The sequence below is a fragment of the Hyperoodon ampullatus genome, assembly GCF_949752795.1.
Source record: "Hyperoodon ampullatus genome assembly, chromosome: 6".
NCBI classification, from domain to species: Eukaryota; Metazoa; Chordata; class Mammalia; order Artiodactyla; family Ziphiidae; genus Hyperoodon; species Hyperoodon ampullatus.
In genome coordinates, this window is record NC_136919.1 from 21,323,097 (window position 1) to 21,342,471 (window position 19,375).

The following is a 19,375-nucleotide window of genomic DNA, read 5'->3' on the forward strand; positions in this document are numbered from 1 at the left end:
CATCGCAGCAGGACAGCTCCATCTGAAACTCTGATGTGATTACCTTAATCTTCTTAAAATTCTTCATGGGAAGGGAAAAAACCCTTCGTGCCCCCTGCTCCCCAGATAAAGTCCAAACACTTTCAGGACCCTATCTCCCTGAGATTTGGCCCCTGCCACAGAGTCACACCCCCTAACACCCCACCCATCAGCCACAGAGAACAACTCTGAATACTCCAACTTCTCTGGAGCCATGGGCCTTTGCATATTCCAGTCCCCAACCGTAGCCTGATGAAAGCATTGATTTTTCCAGCCTGAGCCCAATGTCCGAGTTGGTAACTTTGCTGCCCACAAAGTGACATGCTCCTCTCCCAAGGATCCCTCAGCCAGAACTTTCCTCCACCTCAGCACTTATCACTTTGTAGCTCTGTTTCCTGTGAAAACAGGGACCATAGGATTTGGGTTCTTCTGTAACACTGAGCTTGGCACATGGTAGACATCATTAAATGTTTTTTGTTTTTGTTTTTGTTTTTTTACACAGCAGTTTCTTATTAGTTATCCATTTTATACATATTAGTGTATACATGTCAATCCCAATCTTCCAATTCATTACACCACCACCTGCCCCCCACCACTTTCCCCCCTTGGTGCCCATACGTTTGTTCTCTACATCTATCTCTATTTCTGCCCTGCAAACTGGTTCATCTGTACCATTTTTCTAAGTTCCACACATATGCGTTAATATACTGTATTTGTTTTTCTCTTTCTGTCTTACTTCACTCTGTATGACAGTCTCTAGGTCCATCCACGTCTCTACAAATGACCCAATTTCATTCCTTCTTATGGCTGAGCATTGAATATTTTTGAATGAACGAATGAGTGTCCTCAGTCCCTGAGGACCCTTTGAGCGCTACTCTACCAGGACAGTCCTCTTTCCCATTAAAAAAAACCCCAACACCTGCTCAAATTCACAGCCCTACACTTAGCAAGAGGGGGGACTACACTCCCCAGCTGGCAGTTCAGTAGACATGTGGTTTAATTTTTCCACTGTATCCCACAGCTTCTCCTGAAGACAGGCAGGATGATTTCACTTTACATGACATTTAATCTTGCTCATGGAGGAATCAGTTCCCAAGACCTGACAGGACTGGAGGAGGCAGTGGTCATCCAAGGAGAACACTGGTGACTCTCCCAACTTCATACCCCAATCAAAGAGGACAGTTTTGGTTTGCCATTGGTGACTTTATTACATGATTAAAGTTCAAATAAAAAAATAATAACCAAAATCTTGGCAGGGAGGCTAGAGCCAGAATCTGGGAGTGCTGCTTCCCTGTCCCCAGCCTCCCTGACCAAGCCCAGCTCCATTAACTCAGCTTGACTCGATCAAGTTCCTCATCAAGATTTGCATCTGTGCTCTGGACATCTCTGCTGCTCCTGCTGGAGACTGAGTCCTGGGCTCCTGGCACCGGGGCTTTGGTGAGGGCCCCATACACACCCATGGCCTGAGGAGAGGGACAGAGAGAGCCATGATGACACGTGGCAGAAGACATAGCCCAACCCACCAACGGCTCAAAGGAAGAAGGGAGAGCCAGGGCCAGTAAGCTTGTTTTTCCTTTCTCTCTCTCAAGCCTCAGTCTTAAAAGCTTTGGAGTCGGTTCTAGGATTGTTACAAACTACCAGAGCAGGGTCACCCTCAAAATACTAATACAGGCATCTGCAAAAAAAAAAAAAAAAAAAAAAAAAAGAAAGATGTCTCAAGAGGTTCCCTGTTGCTAGGGATGAGTGAGAGTGTCTCGTTCAGGGGATGAAGAGAGGTGTAAGTCTCAGGGCACTCTAGAGGACTCGATGGGGAAAGTGATGGTGGTGGTGGTAGCGTCTCAGTCTCTGGCATTGGTGCTCTATGCTGGGTCCTCAGGGCACTCTAACCTGAGCCACCATACTGGTGACGTCGCCAGGGTTGGAGGGCAGCAGGATAGTGTTGGAGTCCTTGGCCAGTTTAGAGAATGCGCTGACATACTGCTCAGCCACAGTCAGTGAGGCTGCTGCATCTCCATTCTGTGGCCACAGGGAAGATAAACATCAGAGATCACAGACTTGGATGGGGGGTGGGGGGGTGGGGGGTGGGGGGGTGGGGGGGTGGGGGAGGAAAGGAAGTGGACGGAAATCAGGTTCCTAGAAAGAGGATATGCAGATCACAATACAAGAGATCATGTAATGTGGCTCAATGGAACCAAAAAGGCAGGAATTTCTCCCAAGGGTAGATAAGAGAACCTCTTCTACTGCCAATTCCTGATCCCCAATCCCACCTAGGGGGGCTCTCACGTGTTGTGTCAGAGCTGCAGCCAGGACGCGAATAGCTTCAGCTTTAGCCTTGGCCTTGGCCAGAACTGCACTGGCCTCTCCTGGAAGAAAAGAGACAGGGCTTGACCTATGAGGTCAGGGTACCCCAAAAGCTCCTGTCCCAGTACCAAGCCTCAAAGGTCCATACCCTGTTCATCACTCAGCCTCTACCCTCTGCTGACCTGCTGCCTGATTTATTTGTTCAGCCTTTTCTGCCTCAGAGGCCAGGATCTGTGCCTGCTTCTTCCCCTCTGCCACGTTGATAGCCGACTCTCGAGTCCCCTCAGACTCTAGAACTGTGGCCCGTTTCCGCCGCTCTGCCTCCACCTAGAAGCCCCCAGCAAGCCCCATCAACAAGAAACCAGAGTAAAAGTAAACTCTTACACAGACCTGCAATTGTACCCATCACAACAGGGAAGGGAGTCCAGGTCCCTATGCAACTGGAGCATCCTGAAGTACTCTACCCCATCCCTCTCTGGCCCCCACCTGCATCTGCATGGACTCTTTCACCCGGGGTGGCACATGGATATCCTTGATCTCATAACGGAGGCAGCGGATGCCCCAGCAGTCGGCAGCCTGGTTGATAGCATCCACGATGTTAGCATTCAGGGACTCCCGCTCCTGGAGGAAGAAAGGTGTAAGCTCCATGGCCTCAACCCAACCTTCAGGGGGCTAAACCAAGAAGGTCCCGGAACTGATCCCCAGAAAGGACTGAGAGTGCCAGGTATGTGTCTTCAAACCTTAACTCTGGCTCAGATCCCCTTACCCGGAAGACTTTGTCCAGAGAGAGTTTGCCGAGCTCTGATCTCATGGTTGTCTGAGCTAGCTGGGTGACAGCATACTCAGGGTCCTCCACACCATAGCTTGCCTGAAAGGGGCATGGATAGTGTCAGTAGCTTGCATGCAGGATTTTAGTGAGGAGAGCAACTCAGGAGCTGAATAAAGCAGAGGGCAGATACCTTGTAAGGGTCCATTATGCGCAGGTAAAGAACTCCATCGATTTGCAGAGTTACATTGTCTGTAGGTGCAGGAGCAGGAGAGAAAGGAGGTCAGGCCTCCAGGTCCCAATCAGCTCTTTCTCCTGCCACCACATCCTAATGGCCTCAGAGCACCCAAGTCACCCCGCACGCCTCACCAAGAGTCACGGCAGACTGCTCAGGCACGTTGATGACAATTTCCTTGAGACTCTGCACATATCGGATCCGGTCTAACACAGGGATGAGGATATTCAAGCCCTGGGAAGAGGAGTCACAGGTCTTCAGAAGGATGGGGGGCTGTAGGGTTGAGATTGAAGCTAGGCCTGGAGTGGGTAGGGAATCAACATAGATTCTGCCCAGAAAAACAGAAGGCTTGGGGTGTCACTGGTACGTAAGAATGTAAGGATAGGAATGTAAGGCTGGATCTCTGAATGGAAGGGACAGTCAAGGAGATAGGAGCCAGCAGAGTAGCCTTTTCCATGCAGACAGGTGGAGCTGAGAGGATTAATAGAAGAGATTCCTAACGTGGGGCCTGTGGGATGCTAGTGCAATGGGAAAAGGTGGTAAGATGGGTATGACCGTCAGCAGTCTGGGCCCTGCCAGGTCTGGCCTGGGGTGCCAGAAGCCAAAGGTGAAGGCAGGCCCCAACGAGGTCTCACCCCATTCCCCCAAGTCGTGAGGGAATTGGGATTCAGGCTGGCCCGGGATGGTCAGAAGAAGTTCTCACAGGCTCCAGGATGCGGTGGAATCGGCCCATTCGCTCCACCACCCAAGCCTCCTGCTGCGGCACAAACAGCACCACGGTGTTTCGGGGCAATCCAGAGGAGGCGCGGCGCGCAGCGCGGCCAGAAGCCTGCACGGAGCCCTAAAGGGAAGACGAGGATTAGCAGAGATCCAGTCGACCGGGCACCCCGCCCCTCTCGGTGCCTGTCCCGGAGGCATGTCCCTAAACCGCGATCCTAAAGGGTTCTCGGAAAGGAACTCAGGCGAGTACCATAACCTCCGATTCCAGTTCTCTCCCCACACTTAGAATCTGGCCCCTTCCCAGCTGAAAACCCAGGTGATCTCCGGCCCGACCCTTAGAAAAGGATGCCTTGCACTCACCCTCAGCAAAAGGGCCCCAGAACCCCGCACCGCGCGCGCCAGCATTTCCCACTGCCACAGCGGCCTCCGGAACCAACGAGACGCGTAGCAGAGCGGTCGCTCTAGATGCCCGGACCCGAGCCTTTCCTCCCGTATTTCCACTCCCCCGGATGTACTTCCGGCCTTCCCTTCCCCCTTCCACACTCAGCCAATCAGCGTTACTCGGCAGAAGCGTGCTGATTACTCGGCAGAAGCGTGCTCCCAGTTGCTCGCTGGGAGACGCAGACTTTCTAGAGAGGGCTCAAGGCTCGAGCTTGTTCTTGTTCTAGCTGCTCAAGCCCAAGATCCCGAACACGGTGACCAAATGCAGGCTACTTTTCGCGTGCAGGTGTCCCAGAAAAGCTTCCAACAGAATTCTTTATCCCCACTGGAGACTGAGTTTACCCTTCTGAGCGTATAATCGCCCCTGTCTTTCACCATAGCGACGAGCCATTGGAGCTGACTCATTGCCGTGGTTGCCATAGTGACATTCTCTGGTAGTCCTGCTGTTCCGTACCCAGCCCTCCCACTGGGGACCGACCCCATTCCCGTTACCATGGTGACTGGGCCTAACACTGCCCGGTGATTGGACTGAGGTTTCCCCCTCCCCTCTTTTCCCAAGGCATCAGAGCTTTTTCTTCCTCTACCCCGTCAGGGTCTATCAGGCCCAGGTTCCCTCGCATACAGAGTCCAGCACACAGCCCCAACATTCAGCCTTCTCTGGAGCACGTCACCCTGCACACATCTCCGATGCTCTGTCACATCCATTAGGAGACTTGCACAGTCACCCTCATTTTACATATCAGAGCACTGAAGCTCAGAGGAGCTAAAATCATCAACAGAACCAGTGTAAGAATCCAGATCCGCATTCAGAGTTTAGCTTTTACAGCAGAACCTACCCCAACCCCACCCCATTATGTGAAAGGGGCAAGACCAGACCCTAAGAATCATGGGGGCCTCCCCTAAGACTTCCCTGCCTCAGGCCTTTTTCCTGGGGAAAGGGCAGAGTCCCAGCTCTAGTTAGGCTCTCCATCCCCATTCCCATGCTCTCCCGAACAGAAAAACTAAGGCTTAGTTCAAGTTTCAAACAAGAATTTATTCTTTCTTTCTTTAAAAAAAAAAAAAAGTACCAGGTACAATTTTTTCCTGTTTTTTTTTTTTTTTTTTTTTTCAAGTTTTAGCAAATGCTTGTTCCCCTCAGCCCAGCCCCAGGTATCAGGGCTAAGGCTGGGTCAGAGTCTAGAGTGGGGAATGGGGTAGTTGATAACTACATGACTGAGTTTGAGGGGTGCCCCTCACCCCAACTGAGGTAGGTGGGTCAGAGTCTGGCCAGGTGAGAGGAAGCACCCCAGTCCTTGGCCCTGACTCCGTCCCCTGAACACCTTCCTCAGTCAGGACCCCAAAGCAAGGAGACAAAGGCAGAAGGAGAGGGACAACCAGAGTCTGAAGTCCTAGATGAGGGGTGGTTGACCCCTGTGTGTGTGTGTGTGCGCGCGTGCGTGTGTGCCTGCACGCATGCTCTGTCTCTCACACACATACACGTACACAGACACACACACACAAGTTGGCCTTCAGAGTGAGGTGAGAGGGTCGGGGAAGTGAAAGGAATAAGGAAGGACAGGGGAAGCTGAGTCTTTGGCTGGTGACTCAGTCCTTCCGGGATACTTCTCTGCTCTCAGCTGAGGGAGAGCAGTTCTCCTACAGCCCCCATATCAGCCTCTTCAACTCCTGAGGTTGGAGCAATATCTAAGAGTGGGAAAGGAGGAGGGGCAATGCCAATTATCAGGTTTGGGACGTTACCAAGGCAATCCAATTTGAATAAATTATAAATTAAAATAAATAAAATAATAAGTGGCCCCTGCCCAGGACAGGGAGGCAACGCTGGCATGACTTGCCTGGGAACTTAGGACAACCTCAGGATAGCTCCAGTTCCTCCCCACTACCGCAGCTGGCCTGGGAAATCCAAGGGAGGGGGCAGGCACGTGGAGTACCCAGAGTAGGGCAGAGTGTGGTAAGATCAGAAGCTTTAAACGCCCAAATAATCAATTTGGGCATGAGCGTGGTGAGGGCTTTAATTCAAGCCTGAAGGTTCTCTTGCACCTCTCCACGTGTTTGCTCTGTCCAGGATGGAGCAGGATGGGCAGGTCCTTGGCCCACATGGGTTCAGGGCACTGACAATCAGGGCAAAGGTGAATAACGTGGATTGTGAGGGGCCTCAGTCACAGCCTGCAGTTCGTAGGGGAGCCCTGTGTCCAGTTCCAGGCTCCGGCGGGAAAAAAGCAGGCGGATGTCTCCATGCAGGCTTAAGCGGCCTGAGCGGGAGCTCCGGAACCTGGGGGAGGACAGGGTGATCAAAGTAAGACCCCAGACTGTAGACAAGCAAGGAGAGATGCTATTCATGGAGGACATGCCTGGGCTGTGGAAAGGATACCCCGGGCCCTGTCCTCACCTGAGGTGCAACAAGTAGCAGAGGAGGCGGCGGGTGCGGCTAGTATTTCCCTCCTCACCCACAGGCACCAAAAAGAGGCGATGACGCAGGAAGGTCATGTGGGCAGCAGGCATGTCCGAGAAGTCAAAGGTCACGAGGAACATCTTCACCACAGTCTGGTTGGGGTTAAATAAGGTCTGGGGACAGGAAGGGCAAGGTTGGTAGGGTCTAGGGGATGTCTTCCTGTCCCCACTCCCACTCCCCCTCAGGGAAAACTCACCACTTGGATGGTGCCCACCTTGGGCACACTGTAACCCTTCCTCCCCAGGGGGTTCAGGTCCACGACGCCCTGGGAAGGCCACGAAGCCATCAGTCAAGGTAGGGTCTGGGAGATCCCTGAACACTCATCCATCTCCATAATCTCTCATTCTGGGACCTGGCCCCTGCCCTACACTAGAGTTCTCCCCACCTGGCTCTGACTCTTGGGCGAGAACATCTAAAGAATACTTCCAGAGCAGTTCTCCTGGGTTCCCTAACTCTGCTGGTCTCCGCCCAGGGTGCCCTTCCCAATAAAGTCTTTTGCTTTGTCAGTTAAAAAAAAAAAAGAATACCTGCTGCCCCCAACCCCTCATGCCCCTCATGAGCTAACTTTGGGTTGAGGTCAGGTCATACCAGGAAGGGAGCCGGGGCATTTTGCTCAGAAACATCAAAGAAGGTGACAGTGACCGGCAGCGTGACATGCTGAGGGCAGTAGGATCCACTAGCTCCAATCTCTGCTGTGAAGCCCTCAATGTGGCCAGATGGTGCAAAGCGTCCTTGCAGCAATGATTCCTGGGGATGGGGTGGGAAAACATACTGTGAGACAGATGCTAGCTGTTTTCCTTACCCGTCCAAGCCACACACACCACCATCCCTTCCCGCAAGATCCACCAATCAAGGAACCCAAGGGGAACTACCTCAAAGTTGCCCAACAGGGTACGGCTGACAGCGGGGGTAGGAACAGGGGAGGCACTGGGGGGGCTCAGCAGGCCTGGCCCCTTCCGGAGTCTTCGAAGGGAGCTCCTGGTAGGGGAGGGGACACACAAGTGGGTTGGCTTGAGGTATTCTGCTACGCTTGCTACTGTCCTTGGGCCCCACCATTTGCTACTACCTAGGGCTCCTTCCCTGAGGTCCCCCACCCTGGGGTTGGAAAAAGAATTACAGACATCTGCCCCATTTTCAGGGAGGGGCAGAGGGAGAAGCTGGTCACTTACAGCTTCAGGCGACAGGCACCTTTCAGCCTCCGCCCCATGGGACTGCAGTCTGTTGGGTCCTATGGAGAGGAAAGATTAGGGACAGAGACTGGGTGGAGGCCAGGTATGTTTGGAGCAGGGGCTCATCACAAGCTCTTATAGGAACATCCTCCTAAGCCCATCACCTTTCCCCACACAGATGTCCACTTAAGAGCAGACCACTTCCTGTCCTGACTTACCAGCACAGGCTCCTTGGGCCCAGGCAGCAGGTGGCTCCAGAAGGGTGTGGCTTTGGCATCAGAATTGTTGGCAGCAAGAGGGTGGCCCAGGGCTCCCCGGCGCCTCCGAGGGGCTGGCCCCTCATCCTCAGAGCTGGCATCCGGGGCTTCTCCAGCTGGAAGCAGCCTTCGCTTGGTGGGGCAGGGGCCTGGAGGTCCAGGGCCAGGGGGTGTGTGCTCGGGGCTGTGCCCATTGGCAGTGCCAGGGGACTCCCTAGGCCAGGGGCTGCCCCCATTGCCCACCCCAGCCACTAGGCTCTTACCCCCTATTTGTGCAAGACTGTGCAAATCAGTGTCAAGTGTGTGCAGCTGGCCTGGAGGGGCTGGCCCTGGGGACTCCCCCAGGGACCCCTGTCCCCCAGGATGTGGGGAAGCCCAGTCTCTGGTGTGCAAAGTACTGCAGGAAGCATTTGATGGGGGCCAGGGGGAACTCTGGGCCCCTGAAGTCCAAGGTGAGGTGGAGCTACCTCCCTGTTCCACAACACAGAGGCCATGATGGCAGAAATGCTGGCTGGCCACGCCTAGTCCCAGCCCCAGTCCCTCTGGGCCCAACAGCCCCAAAGTAGGTGGTTCTTCAGGGGGTAGTCCCTCTCTGGCCCCCAGCCCAGGGCCTCTCTTCAGCTCCCGGGGACCCTCAGTGGGTGGGGCTGGCCGTTTCAGGGCCCTATGAGGCTCGGAGGCACCAGCTGGAGGGGAAAAGATGGATACCTGGTAGACCCCGGGGGATGTTGCCCCCCCTGCCGGGCTGTAGCCCATGAGCAGACCACCCTGGAGGGCCCCCTGCCTGACTGCAGGCTGTGAAGGGCCAGCCTCTGGCTCTGAGGATGGAGACGGCTCCGCCTGCACGTGGCGCATGAAGCCCCGCCTTGGGTCAGGGGGGACCCCCCCCAGAGCCTTTATGCTGGGCCTGGGCTGGGGGGCCTGGGGACATCTGTGCAAGAGAAGAGAAGAAAAGATGGTCAGGGCAATCAGTGAATCATCTCCCTCCCAGGTGAATTTCAGATCCTCCCCTGGACTGAAGAGGTGAGCTTGTGAGGTTCCTGGGGGCGAAGGTGTCCCAATCTAATGCCTTTAGATGGACTAATGGAATATAAAGGCCACTCGCAGAACTTCCGAGAAGGTGACACATTAGCTCAGGTTTCTAACTGTACCTGCTCCTCCTCCCTCTCCCTGGCTCTCACCCCGATGAAGAGGCCTTAAGCCTAGCTGTGTGTTCCCTCTTCCTGACTGATGCCTTGCTCTCCTAGCTTGCAGTCTGGTCCATGCCTGCTGCACTGGCGAGGTGACTGCCACCATTCCGTGCAGCTCCTAGGCTCAGCTGGACCCTGAGGAGAGAAAAACAGACATAAGCCAGGATCTCTGGAGCCAGCAGTAAGGTTGCTCTCCAACTGTCAGCTAACAGAGTATATGCCAGGACATCCTCCTCCAGTGCGAGGAGCCCTTCAGAAACAGAAGGGGCAGTCTTGGGATCCAGGGCCCAGAGGGCAGAACTGGGCTATACAAGGAGTCACAGAGAGGCAGGTCTTAGCTCATTGTAATAAGGATGTGACAAGTAAGTTGAGGCAGGATAACTACTTATCAGGGCCACCAGCTGGGGGACTCCTGCCCTGAATGAGAGGGGGGATGAGATACCCCAAGATCCAAGAGACCATGCCAACTGAGAGGTGGCCAAAGCAAGAATTCAACTCTCCTAGTCAAGGCCACTGAGTTGCACAACTCCTTCCCACATACCTATCTCTAAAGGGACAAGTGCCACCCCATAACCCTAAGGGCAGAGGTCTTACAGAAACTTACATCCCCATCAGCACTCCTTAGAAGAACAAACTTCAGGTCAGCTCAAAGTGGGCTCTTCAGCATTAAACTCCCAATTGGCCCCAACAGTCTGTCCCTTTAACAGGAAGCAACAAATCTAACCAAAAACAAGTCTAGAGGGGGCGGGGTGGGGGAGGAAGCACTGTTAGAAGGCACTTTCCAGGGCCTACCCCTCCTCCTACCTAGGCCCTGCAAACTAGTGATAAGACAGTGACGGTCAGAGAGCTGGAGTACCTCGCCACTCCTCCCCAACACATCCAACACCCAAAAACCAAAACCACTGCTTTTCTGTCAGGGTACAAGATGGTCTTCACTGACTAGTCCACCCTCAGGAGTCCATACCGGGTGAGGGGATGTCCAGTTGAAGGCCATCTTCCTTCATGGGAGAAAACATTGCCCCCAGGATCAAGCTTATCCTTTGGTCAGTAGCCTGTGCTGCCTGCTATCCACAAAACGCTTTCTCATTCAAGGAATGTTCCCTTATGCCTATCGGAGTCTTAACCTTCCTTGGCTAGGCCAAATGCCATCCTCTCCATAAAGCCTTCTCCGGCCACCCTGGACCATAAATGTCTGTCTCTTCTGAGACCTCACCTATAGCAGTACCACTATCTCCTGTAACCCAGTGACAGTTTTGCTTGCTCCTGTGGGTAAGACATCTCGTAGACTGACCATAGGGTTCTTGAGGATAGGTTTGTACTTCACTCCTCTGCCCAACTCCAAGCACAGGTGTAAGCACATAGCAGGGCTCAAAAAAGTAAAATGCAAGTCCCAGAGATCTGGGCAGCAGTCCTGACAGTGCAGAGAAAAACTCCCAGAATATGAGAGAAGCAGGGAGATTAATTGTATAGGGAGAATCAGCAACAACAAAGATGGGGGTGGGGGGCTTCCCTGGTGGCGCAGTGGTTAAGAATCCACCCACCAGTGCGAGGGACACAGGTTCATGCCCTGGTCCGGGAAGATCCCACATGCTGCGGAGCAACTAAGCCCGTGCGCCACAACTACTGAGCCTGTACTCTAGAGCCCGCGAGCCACAACTACTGAGCCCATGTGCCACAACTACCAAAGCCCGCGTGCCTAGAGCCTGTGCTCCGCAACAAGAGAAGCCACCGCAATGAGAAGCCCACGCACCGCAACGAAGAGTAGCCCCAGCTCGACGCAAATAGAGAAAGCCCACGTGCAGCAATGAAGACCCAGCGCAGCCAAAAATAAATAAATTAAATAAATTAAAGATGGGGGTGGGACGCAGGGAGAAAGGGGAGCTTTGCATCCAGGGACTGAAAAACTCTCCTACACCAAGTTCCCATCACTGCACTACCCTACACTATCCTATTTCACCAAGTTCTCATTAGAACTGGAAGCCCTAAGAAAATTCTGGTTCCCTGTGGTGGGTGGGGCGTCTGGAAAGTGCAGAACGCCAATGGCAGCATTTCAGAGGGTACGACCTGTACTCATCTCTCCCCTCCTTTCCTCTACCCATGCTATACAGATTCAGGAAGGGCCTTTTCCTTAGCACTCCCACCCCTAAGTCATCCCATCATCCCAGTTGACCTCTTGAGCCCTTGCCCTGGGGAAGCCAGGTGATGACATGATGCCCTACTTGACCCCAGCATGGCTGGCATCTGCTCATTACCCCAGAGCCTTCTCAGTTCCTGCCCTGTCAATGAAAATCTCTAAGACTCACTTTACTGCCACCCAGCCAGTCTGGCTCTAGACCATGGCTTCAAGCTGACTCATGGGGCAGGACTTGGCAGGGGAGGGGCAGGGTAGGCCAAATCTCACTCTGTGCAGGGGGTGGGCAGCAGCTGGCGTCAAACAGCTGTGCCAGGCTGTGGCTGGCAAGGACTACAGCTCCCAACATGCCAAGGGAGCAAGGCCAGCAAAAACAACAAGTCCCAGAATACCACGGGGTCTGTACCCTCAGACACCTGCTAGGCCTGGGAGGTGGGGTAGGTGGGTGTTGAGCTGCCAGGCTCACTCTCCCCTTCAGTATTAAAGATATCCATTTCTACCCTGATCAAGGAAGGTGGCAGGAAGGAGAATTCCTCTCCATGTGCTTTTCAACTTCACGCCATTCAGAAGGAACTGCTGCCAGCTGCTCTACATTTTGTCCCTACACACGTCTACACTAGCTACGGGGGCTGTTCCCATGGACCACTACTGTGGGTAGGAGCGTTAACTTCTGCCCTCTCACCAACCCCTTGCCTCTCTCTGGCCTAGAGCCCTCCACCCTCCGTGGAGAGGAAGCAAATCTTAGCACCTCCTCCAAAATGAGCCCAGTAGACTCACCCCAGCACCCCGGCTCCAGGACTCCTTGTTCTGACCGATCCCTTCACCCCCTGCTTAGCCTCCCAGGTCCTTTCTCTCCCCTCTCCTCCCCACAGCCTGGGACAGGCCCCATTCCCTACTGGAGCTTCGGAGATTTGCTATTTCCCCCTAGCACAAACTCACCCCGTTCCCAGACTGGCTCCGCCGCGGCGACGCTGCTCCAGGCCCTTCCGTCCCGTCCCGGTCCCTCCCCTCGAATGCCCAATCCTCCCCACCACGGGCCCCCAACCCAGACAAAGGGTGGCTCAGCCTGAGCCCTGCTTTGCTAGGCTCTGCTCTGTTCAGCTTCGTGTGCAACACTAGCGGGCCCTGGCGCCCGCAGCCCCCAAGCCGCTGCCTCGCCCCTCCCCGCGACTGTCCCTCCCCGTGGGCGCCCGGGCTCCGCACTGCCGACTCCGCTGCCCCTCTGACTCACAGGCCATTTCCTACCAGCTGATGGGGCAGCCCGCCCCGCCCAGCGCCCCCACTCCCCAACCACTGCAGCCGCGGCAGCCACGCCCCCTCAAACTCCGCCCCCCATGGGCAGCGACTATGCTCATTGGCCTAAAGGAGGCCAGCCTCCCCACGACCTCAAGCGTGAGGCACGCCCCCTCCAAGAGACGCAAGCCCGTTGGTCCACACGGGGGGGGGGCCGGCCTACATAGGGTCGCTCCGCCCATCTCCTTAACCCCTCAGCTGCAGGAGTCCAAAGCAGCTCTCAGCCCTGCCTTTTAACCCTTGGAAAGACGTAGGCCTCCCACTTTTCACCCCTCCCTTCCTCTTCAGAGGCAGGTCAGTAGGACGACCTAGGGCGTTCACAGACAAAGTTCGACAATCCCCAAAGTCAGCTTGCTCTTCCAACACCAGATCCCAAATATCCCCACTCCCGTTCATCTCTCCGTGCCTTGCAAACCAGAGGTCCAGGTACCAGAGGGCTGTTGAATCCCAGGAAGCTTCCTTCGTGCCACGGCAGATGAAAAGTTCTTGAAGTGGGATCTCATCTCTTTCCACTAAGAAATAGTATTGTTCCTTTCTTACTCTATATTGATGTTCTTTTGCCTTCATTAGAGGGGCCCCAAGGGCTCCTGAGATAGGGATACCTTTTAATTCAGGAACCTAGACATCATTCTTTGTGCCTCTAAACTTCCATTCTGAGATCAGGCTGCTTCAGCCCTTCTGCACTCTTTCTATTCATCAGCCCCTGTTCAAGGAGGGAGAGCACCCAGGGGAAGAAGTGGGATAGGAAGGCTTCTGCCCAGAGTAGGGGGAAATATGCCCAACTCTTCTGACAGAGCTCACCCCCATGACTCACAGCTCCCTCGAAACTCCCCACCCTCCCCCTGAGTCACTGGGCCCCAAGCCCTGCCCAGACCCAACCAAATTAAGCGGCAGCAGAACCAGCATTCCTAATTCTTATTCTCTTATCCTTTAAATGACCAGGATGGAAACCTTTGCAAGGATTAGACATTAAAAGACACTTTTTAGAGGGGCTGATCTACGGGCAAGCTAAGAAAATAAACAGTCCTGCCTACCTTTCCCTCTGCACTTGTGAAGTCAGACAGTTTGGAGCTTAAGAGGTGTCTAAGACTCAGGTCTTCCACAAAACAAGAGGCAAACACCAGAGCCAAAAGAGGAAAGACTCAAACTGAGACCCTAGAGAATTAGCATCAGCCAGGGCAGGCTCCCTGGCTGTGCCTCCAGAAGAGCGGGAGTGCCTTCTTTCATAGTTCAGAAGCCACAGAAGCCCCAAGGTCCTTGTTTCTACCTTGCTTGTAGTGGTGGGCCCTAAGGGCCCTGAGGTTGTCACTGGACAGTAAAATGAGGCTCTCCTCCCCTACCTCCTCCCTGTGCCCTAGACTTAGGAAGGACAACCAAGTAACAGTTCCTCTAGCCTCCTTTCTCCTTACCTCAGACCAGGGGGAAAACGCTGAAAAAGAAGCCAGTTGCCGTGGACTGACTTCCTTGCTGGTTCCCTAATGCTAAGGAACGGGATTTAGGAAATTTTCAACACCCTGAACAAAATTGCAGAGTATCAATGTAAAAGCCCACTTGCCTTAGTAAAAGCTTACTGGGAAGACAGGTAGACAGAGAACACTGTAGGAAAGGAGTAATTCCTTGGTGACCCCACCTTGTTCTATCTAACTGCCACTACCATAGGCCCAGGCCTTAGTTATTTGCAAAAGTCAGGGGGCAGTAGTTCAGGGGGAAGGATCAAAGATGTTCTAGGCCTCAGTGCGTACCGGGAAAGCAAGCAGCATGGTACAATCAAGAGGCTTTACCTAGCTGCCTTAAATTCTTACCCTGCTTTATTTTTTTCATAACATTTATCACCAGCTGACACTTCTCCCTCTTTACCCTTCCCCCACCCTCTCCCCCCTTTCTCTCCCTTCCCAGCCACACACACATTTATTTCTCCCCCTATTAGAATGGAAGCTCCATGAGAACAGCAACTTTGTCCGTTTTGTTCATGCTGGTATTCCCAGAATCAGCATCAGTGCCTGGCACATAATAGGTGCTCAATAAACACTGGCTGAAAGAAACAATGAGCCCTGGGCTGAGTAAAGAGCAATCAGGAGACCTGGATCCTAACACCTGCTCTTTCACTGTGAGACCTGGAGAAAATCTCAGTCTCTTTCTTAATTTCCAAATCTGTAAAATGAGCGTTTGTATAGACATTGAGAGCCTCTACAATTCTGACCTTATACTGCTATAATTCTAATGGCTATTGTTCACTCATATCCATTTTCAGAGGATGGGTCCAAGCATCTGAATGCTCTGCTGCTTGTACCGAAGCAGAAAGTCTATATACTCCAGCCTCTGCACAGCAAACTGATGCCCTTTCTCTTCACGCTCCACCCACTCACACAAATGCCTCAGTCTTGAGGAAGCTGGAGTGAGTCTGCCCTAAGCCCGTCTCTCGGAGAGACAGTCTGGGAAGCTGTGTTGCCATAGCAATCAGCTCCTCCTCAAAGGTTTCAGCCTGCCCTCCTTTACCCCACCCTACCCCAGGGCTTTGTCTGGCTTCAGCACCCGCTCCTTCCCCAGCCAGTCTCTCAGCCAGAGGAGACTGGCTTGGGGCCCCTTTCAGCAACATTGTCACACTCATTCAGCCACTGTGTGGAAAACAGGGCTTTCTCACCCTCTCCCAGGCTGCCCAGGGGCAAAAAGAACTCTGGCACTACATCAAGTCCCCTCAGGGAACCAGAGGAGCCGCCACAAGGACTAGGCCCTAGTCTCAGTTCTGATAGCTTCCAAGCCAGGAGAGTGGGGAGCCATTCCCTCTCCCTCCCCCAGCAGAGACTGGAACCTCACATCCCTTCCCAAGTTTAGCCGACAATAGTGGCCCACCTCTCAAAACATGCCTCATAGACCTTCAGTACTTCTCACCTTTCCCCTTCCCACAGAAGCCCAGAATTTTCGAGGGGCCTAGCGTTCCCTACCCGGGAGAAGGAAAAGTGTGGGGAAAGCAGTTTGTGTCAAGTGGTAAAAAGGTGTCTACCATTCACTTGGGGGGCTGTTGGGAGAGACCTCTGCAGTAGTGAGGGGGAGGTCTGGGCCTTGCTGCTGGTTACTTAGGTCTCTGGCCACGGAGTACGAAGTCTGGGGCAGGGCACAGCTCCTAGACAGGCAAGGACCAGGCCAGGCCCCAGGGTGAGGAAGGAAGTGGGAAATGAGCACACCCAGAGCATAAGGGCAGGGCAAAGTGGGGGAGGAGGGGGAAGACAGGGACCAAGGCAAGCTTCTAGGAGGAACAGGAACTAGAGTGGGGGGTTAACAGGAACCGAAGCAGGGGAAGGGTCCCCAGGGACACCAGCTAAGGGGAAAAAAACCTGTCTCAGCCAGACAGATCCAAAGCCGACTGAGAGAGTCACACAAGCCCTAGTGGCAAGTGGGGCCTGGATCCTCTCTAAGAGTGCTCAGGCCTGAAGGTGGAGTTAGGAGCTGACGAGCCGGGAACACTACAGACTGGCTTCTTCACCCCCCTAATTCCATCACCCTCATTCCTGAAACACAGTACACAAACATCTTCCCGGAGTCTCTACAATGCCCCCAGACTTCTCAAAGCACTAGGGGTTCTTCCCTCCCCGGATGGGACCTGCAATCCCTTCCCCTCACACAGTGCCCATAGCCCCATCCCTTCTGCCTCCACACAGTCCCTCCCAAACTCCGGACCACCAGCCCGTCTCCATCACACGACACCCCCCCTTTCCCTTAAAGCGCTTCAGATCCCCTCCCCCTCAAGTGTCGTCTGAACCCTCCACTTCAGATAGCGACCTGACCCCCTCACATTGTACTTGCCACATCACAAAGCACTCCCGCCCCTCCCCCGCAAGGGATACTGGAGAATGCACCTCCTAGCCCCTACACTGAGCCCCCAACTCCTCCCCCAACTGTTTCACTCCACCCTCACCCAGCATTTCTCTAGATCCTCTCCTTCCCTAACGTGATCCCCACCTCCTCATGTCTGCCCAAGCGCACCCCCGTCCTTGTCCCTTCTTCCACATGCACCCCGCCACACACCTGTAGTTCCGCGAGTCCCGTTGCACCTGAGGAGGTAATGGATTAGGGCAGTTACACAGCAGCCCTAGCTGCAGCCTCGGCCTGCAAACCTCGCCCCTTTGGTCCGAGCCCCGCCCCCGCAACGACGGGACCCACCCTCCCCCTTGTCCCACCTCCCACCTTCCCCTGGCTCCTCCCCTCTCCCAGTTTCTTTAATCCTGGGGCTCCTCCCCTGTAATCCAGGTCCCGCCCCTCTCTGGCTCCGCCCCTTCTCCTCTCGGCGTCTCCCCATTGAACTTCTGCTTGTCCCTCGTCCCACCCCTGATCCCCGCCCCCTTTTGGTCTCTCCGCCTTTTACTAGGACCCGCCCCCTCGGATTCCAGCCTGGCAGAACCCGTGCCAGGCTCCCTTGCCCTGCTAGCCCTCTACCATCTCGGAGCCTCTCCTCACCTCCGCCCCTTCTCCCGCTTGCCTCACCCGCAGCTCGCTCTCCAGCCCGGAACCGCTGGCTCTGATTGGCTGCGGCGGCCTCAATGGATGGCTGATGAGACAAGTTACGGTTGCAGGTCGCCTGAGGCCCCAACCCGGCCACGTGCGGCTTCTGTGATGACAGGTCTAGAGGGGCGGGACCTCGGCCCGCAGTGGGCGGCCTAGTCTGACCGGATCCGGCCAGAGGTGGGGAGCCAGAACCGGCGCCAAAGCGTTAGCCTGCGGGCGCCGAGCCTGACTGGGGCCCTCCTAGGCTTTCGAGCTGGTGTGAGCTGCCTGCGAAACTTGAACCTCTTAGTGAAGCCGTCTGCGTTAGCGCGCGTATTTGCCCTAATGGGGGAGGTCTGTGGGCTTTGCAAAGTAGTGCCATGAGTCTCAGGAGTCTGTGAAAATGCGGGAATCTGATTGGCGGGGTCTCAAGACTGTGAAGATGAGCAGTTTCCGCAGCCTACGCTTTGCGGGCGATTCTGAATTTTGAGAGACTGGCAGTACGAGTCAGATCTGTACTTGTGGAGGTAGGTCAGCAAGAAGTCTGTAAATTTATGAGCCTAAGTGTTAATACGAAGTTATGGGAGCCTGCAATCGCCGGAGAAAAGAAGAGCCTTTGCTTTGTACAAGTGTCGATTGAACTCTGTGACAGTTACATATATTCTGTAATTTAATTAGCGCTTGAATCTTCTCTCCAACTACCCCCAGCCCCACGGGTTCCCGAGATACCGCAGGGGAAGTCGACGCTTTACGAGCTACCGGTAGGTGACAGCACAGGACCCTTGCAGAACTGAGTGGCTCTGAGCCCAGGGCCTGGCGGGCTTCTCTCTGGAGCCAGCGGTATTGATGGCTGTGTGATGGACTGGACGTGTTAAAGTTCTCTCAAAGTCTCAGATTCTTTAGATCTCTGTGACTTTCTTTCTGTGAGTAGTTAACTTAAGCGGCTTTACTGAACACCAGTGGTGTGCTAGGCAAAATGAAAAAAGAGAAAAAGAAAAAACATTTTTTTCTTCCCTTATGGAACTTGTTCCGATTGTCATACAAATACCTCTATAATCCAAGAGAGTAAAGTTGGAAGGGTTTTGTGTAGTGGAAAAAGCTCAAAGTTTGAAGTCATTTGGTTTGGTCTCTGAACTTCGGGTATGAATTTGGGTAAATTACTTGACTTTTTAAAAATAAACTTTTAATTTTAGATTTACAAAAAATTTGTGAAGATAGTACAGAAAGTTTCCATATACCCCACACCCAATTTGCCCTCTTATTAACATCTTACATTAGTATGGTTTGTGTGCTACAATTAATCAATAATATTGATACATTATTATTAACTAAAGTCCATACTTTATTCAGATTTCCTTAGTTTTTACCTCAGGTCCTTTTTCTATTCCAGGATCCCATCCAGGATAGCACATTACAGTTAGTTGTCATGTCTCCTTAAACTCCTCTTGGCTGTGACAGTTTCTCAGACTTCCTTGTTTTTGATGACCTTGACAGTTTTTTGTTATTTTTTAATTTTTTAATTTTTTTGCGGTACGCGGGCCTCTCACTGTTGTGGCCTCTCCCGTTGCAGAGCACAGGCTCCAGACGTGCAGGCTCAGCGGCCCTGGCTCACGGGCCCAGCCGCTCCGCGGCATGTGGGATCTTCCCGGACCGGGGCACGAACCCGTGTCCCCTGCATTGGCAGGCGGACTCTCAACCACTGTGCCACCAGGGAAGCCCCACACTGATCTTTTAAAACAAAACATTCTAGGAGATTTTACTTTGCCAAGTAGAGTTTCTGGGTCAAGAAGTAGAATATATATATTTTAAGGCATTCCAATGGTTTTAAATTTTCACATGCTGAGTTTGAGGTACCAGAGTGATATTCAGGTAGAGAAATCTAGCAGGTTATTAGACATTTAGGTCTGAAGCTGAGGAGAGCAGTCT

General features: G+C 53.5%; 2 protein-coding genes across 2 annotated transcripts; both read right to left on the reverse strand.

Annotated features, from left to right (window-relative positions):
- Nucleotides 1-1,207: 1,207 nt before the first annotated feature.
- On the reverse strand, nucleotides 1,208-4,096 carry STOML2 (stomatin like 2). Its single transcript, XM_079707201.1, has 9 exons — nucleotides 4,024-4,096; nucleotides 3,455-3,554; nucleotides 3,279-3,337; nucleotides 3,086-3,187; nucleotides 2,806-2,940; nucleotides 2,502-2,646; nucleotides 2,302-2,381; nucleotides 1,906-2,034; nucleotides 1,208-1,481 (listed from the first exon to the last, which is right to left on the reverse strand). Exons 1-9 carry the CDS (start codon nucleotides 4,051-4,053, stop codon nucleotides 1,344-1,346), a joined length of 918 nt encoding a protein of 305 aa, XP_079563327.1. The 5' UTR covers nucleotides 4,054-4,096; the 3' UTR covers nucleotides 1,208-1,343.
- A 1,397-nt stretch (nucleotides 4,097-5,493) lies between these two features.
- On the reverse strand, nucleotides 5,494-9,211 carry ATOSB (atos homolog B; the record flags this gene model as incomplete). The annotated part of the gene is made up of 7 exons (XM_079706998.1): nucleotides 5,494-6,750; nucleotides 6,868-7,043; nucleotides 7,127-7,195; nucleotides 7,519-7,677; nucleotides 7,803-7,908; nucleotides 8,100-8,158; nucleotides 8,318-9,211. The coding sequence occupies 7 exons, from the start codon at nucleotides 9,209-9,211 to the stop codon at nucleotides 6,597-6,599; spliced, it is 1,617 nt and encodes a 538-aa protein (XP_079563124.1). The 3' UTR covers nucleotides 5,494-6,596.
- Between the last annotated feature and the right edge of the window lie 10,164 nt (nucleotides 9,212-19,375).

Excerpts from the sequence above, each read along its gene's own strand:
- STOML2 (XM_079707201.1), bottom strand. The coding sequence starts at position 4,053 with ATGGGCCGATTCCACCGCATCCTGGAGCCT. Across the intron at positions 3,555-4,023 it reads TCCACCGCATCCTGGAGCCT|GGCTTGAATATCCTCATCCC; the intron begins GTGAGAACTTCT and ends TCCTCTTCCCAG. Across the intron at positions 2,382-2,501 it reads ACAAATAAATCAGGCAGCAG|GAGAGGCCAGTGCAGTTCTG; the intron begins GTCAGCAGAGGG and ends CTTTTCTTCCAG.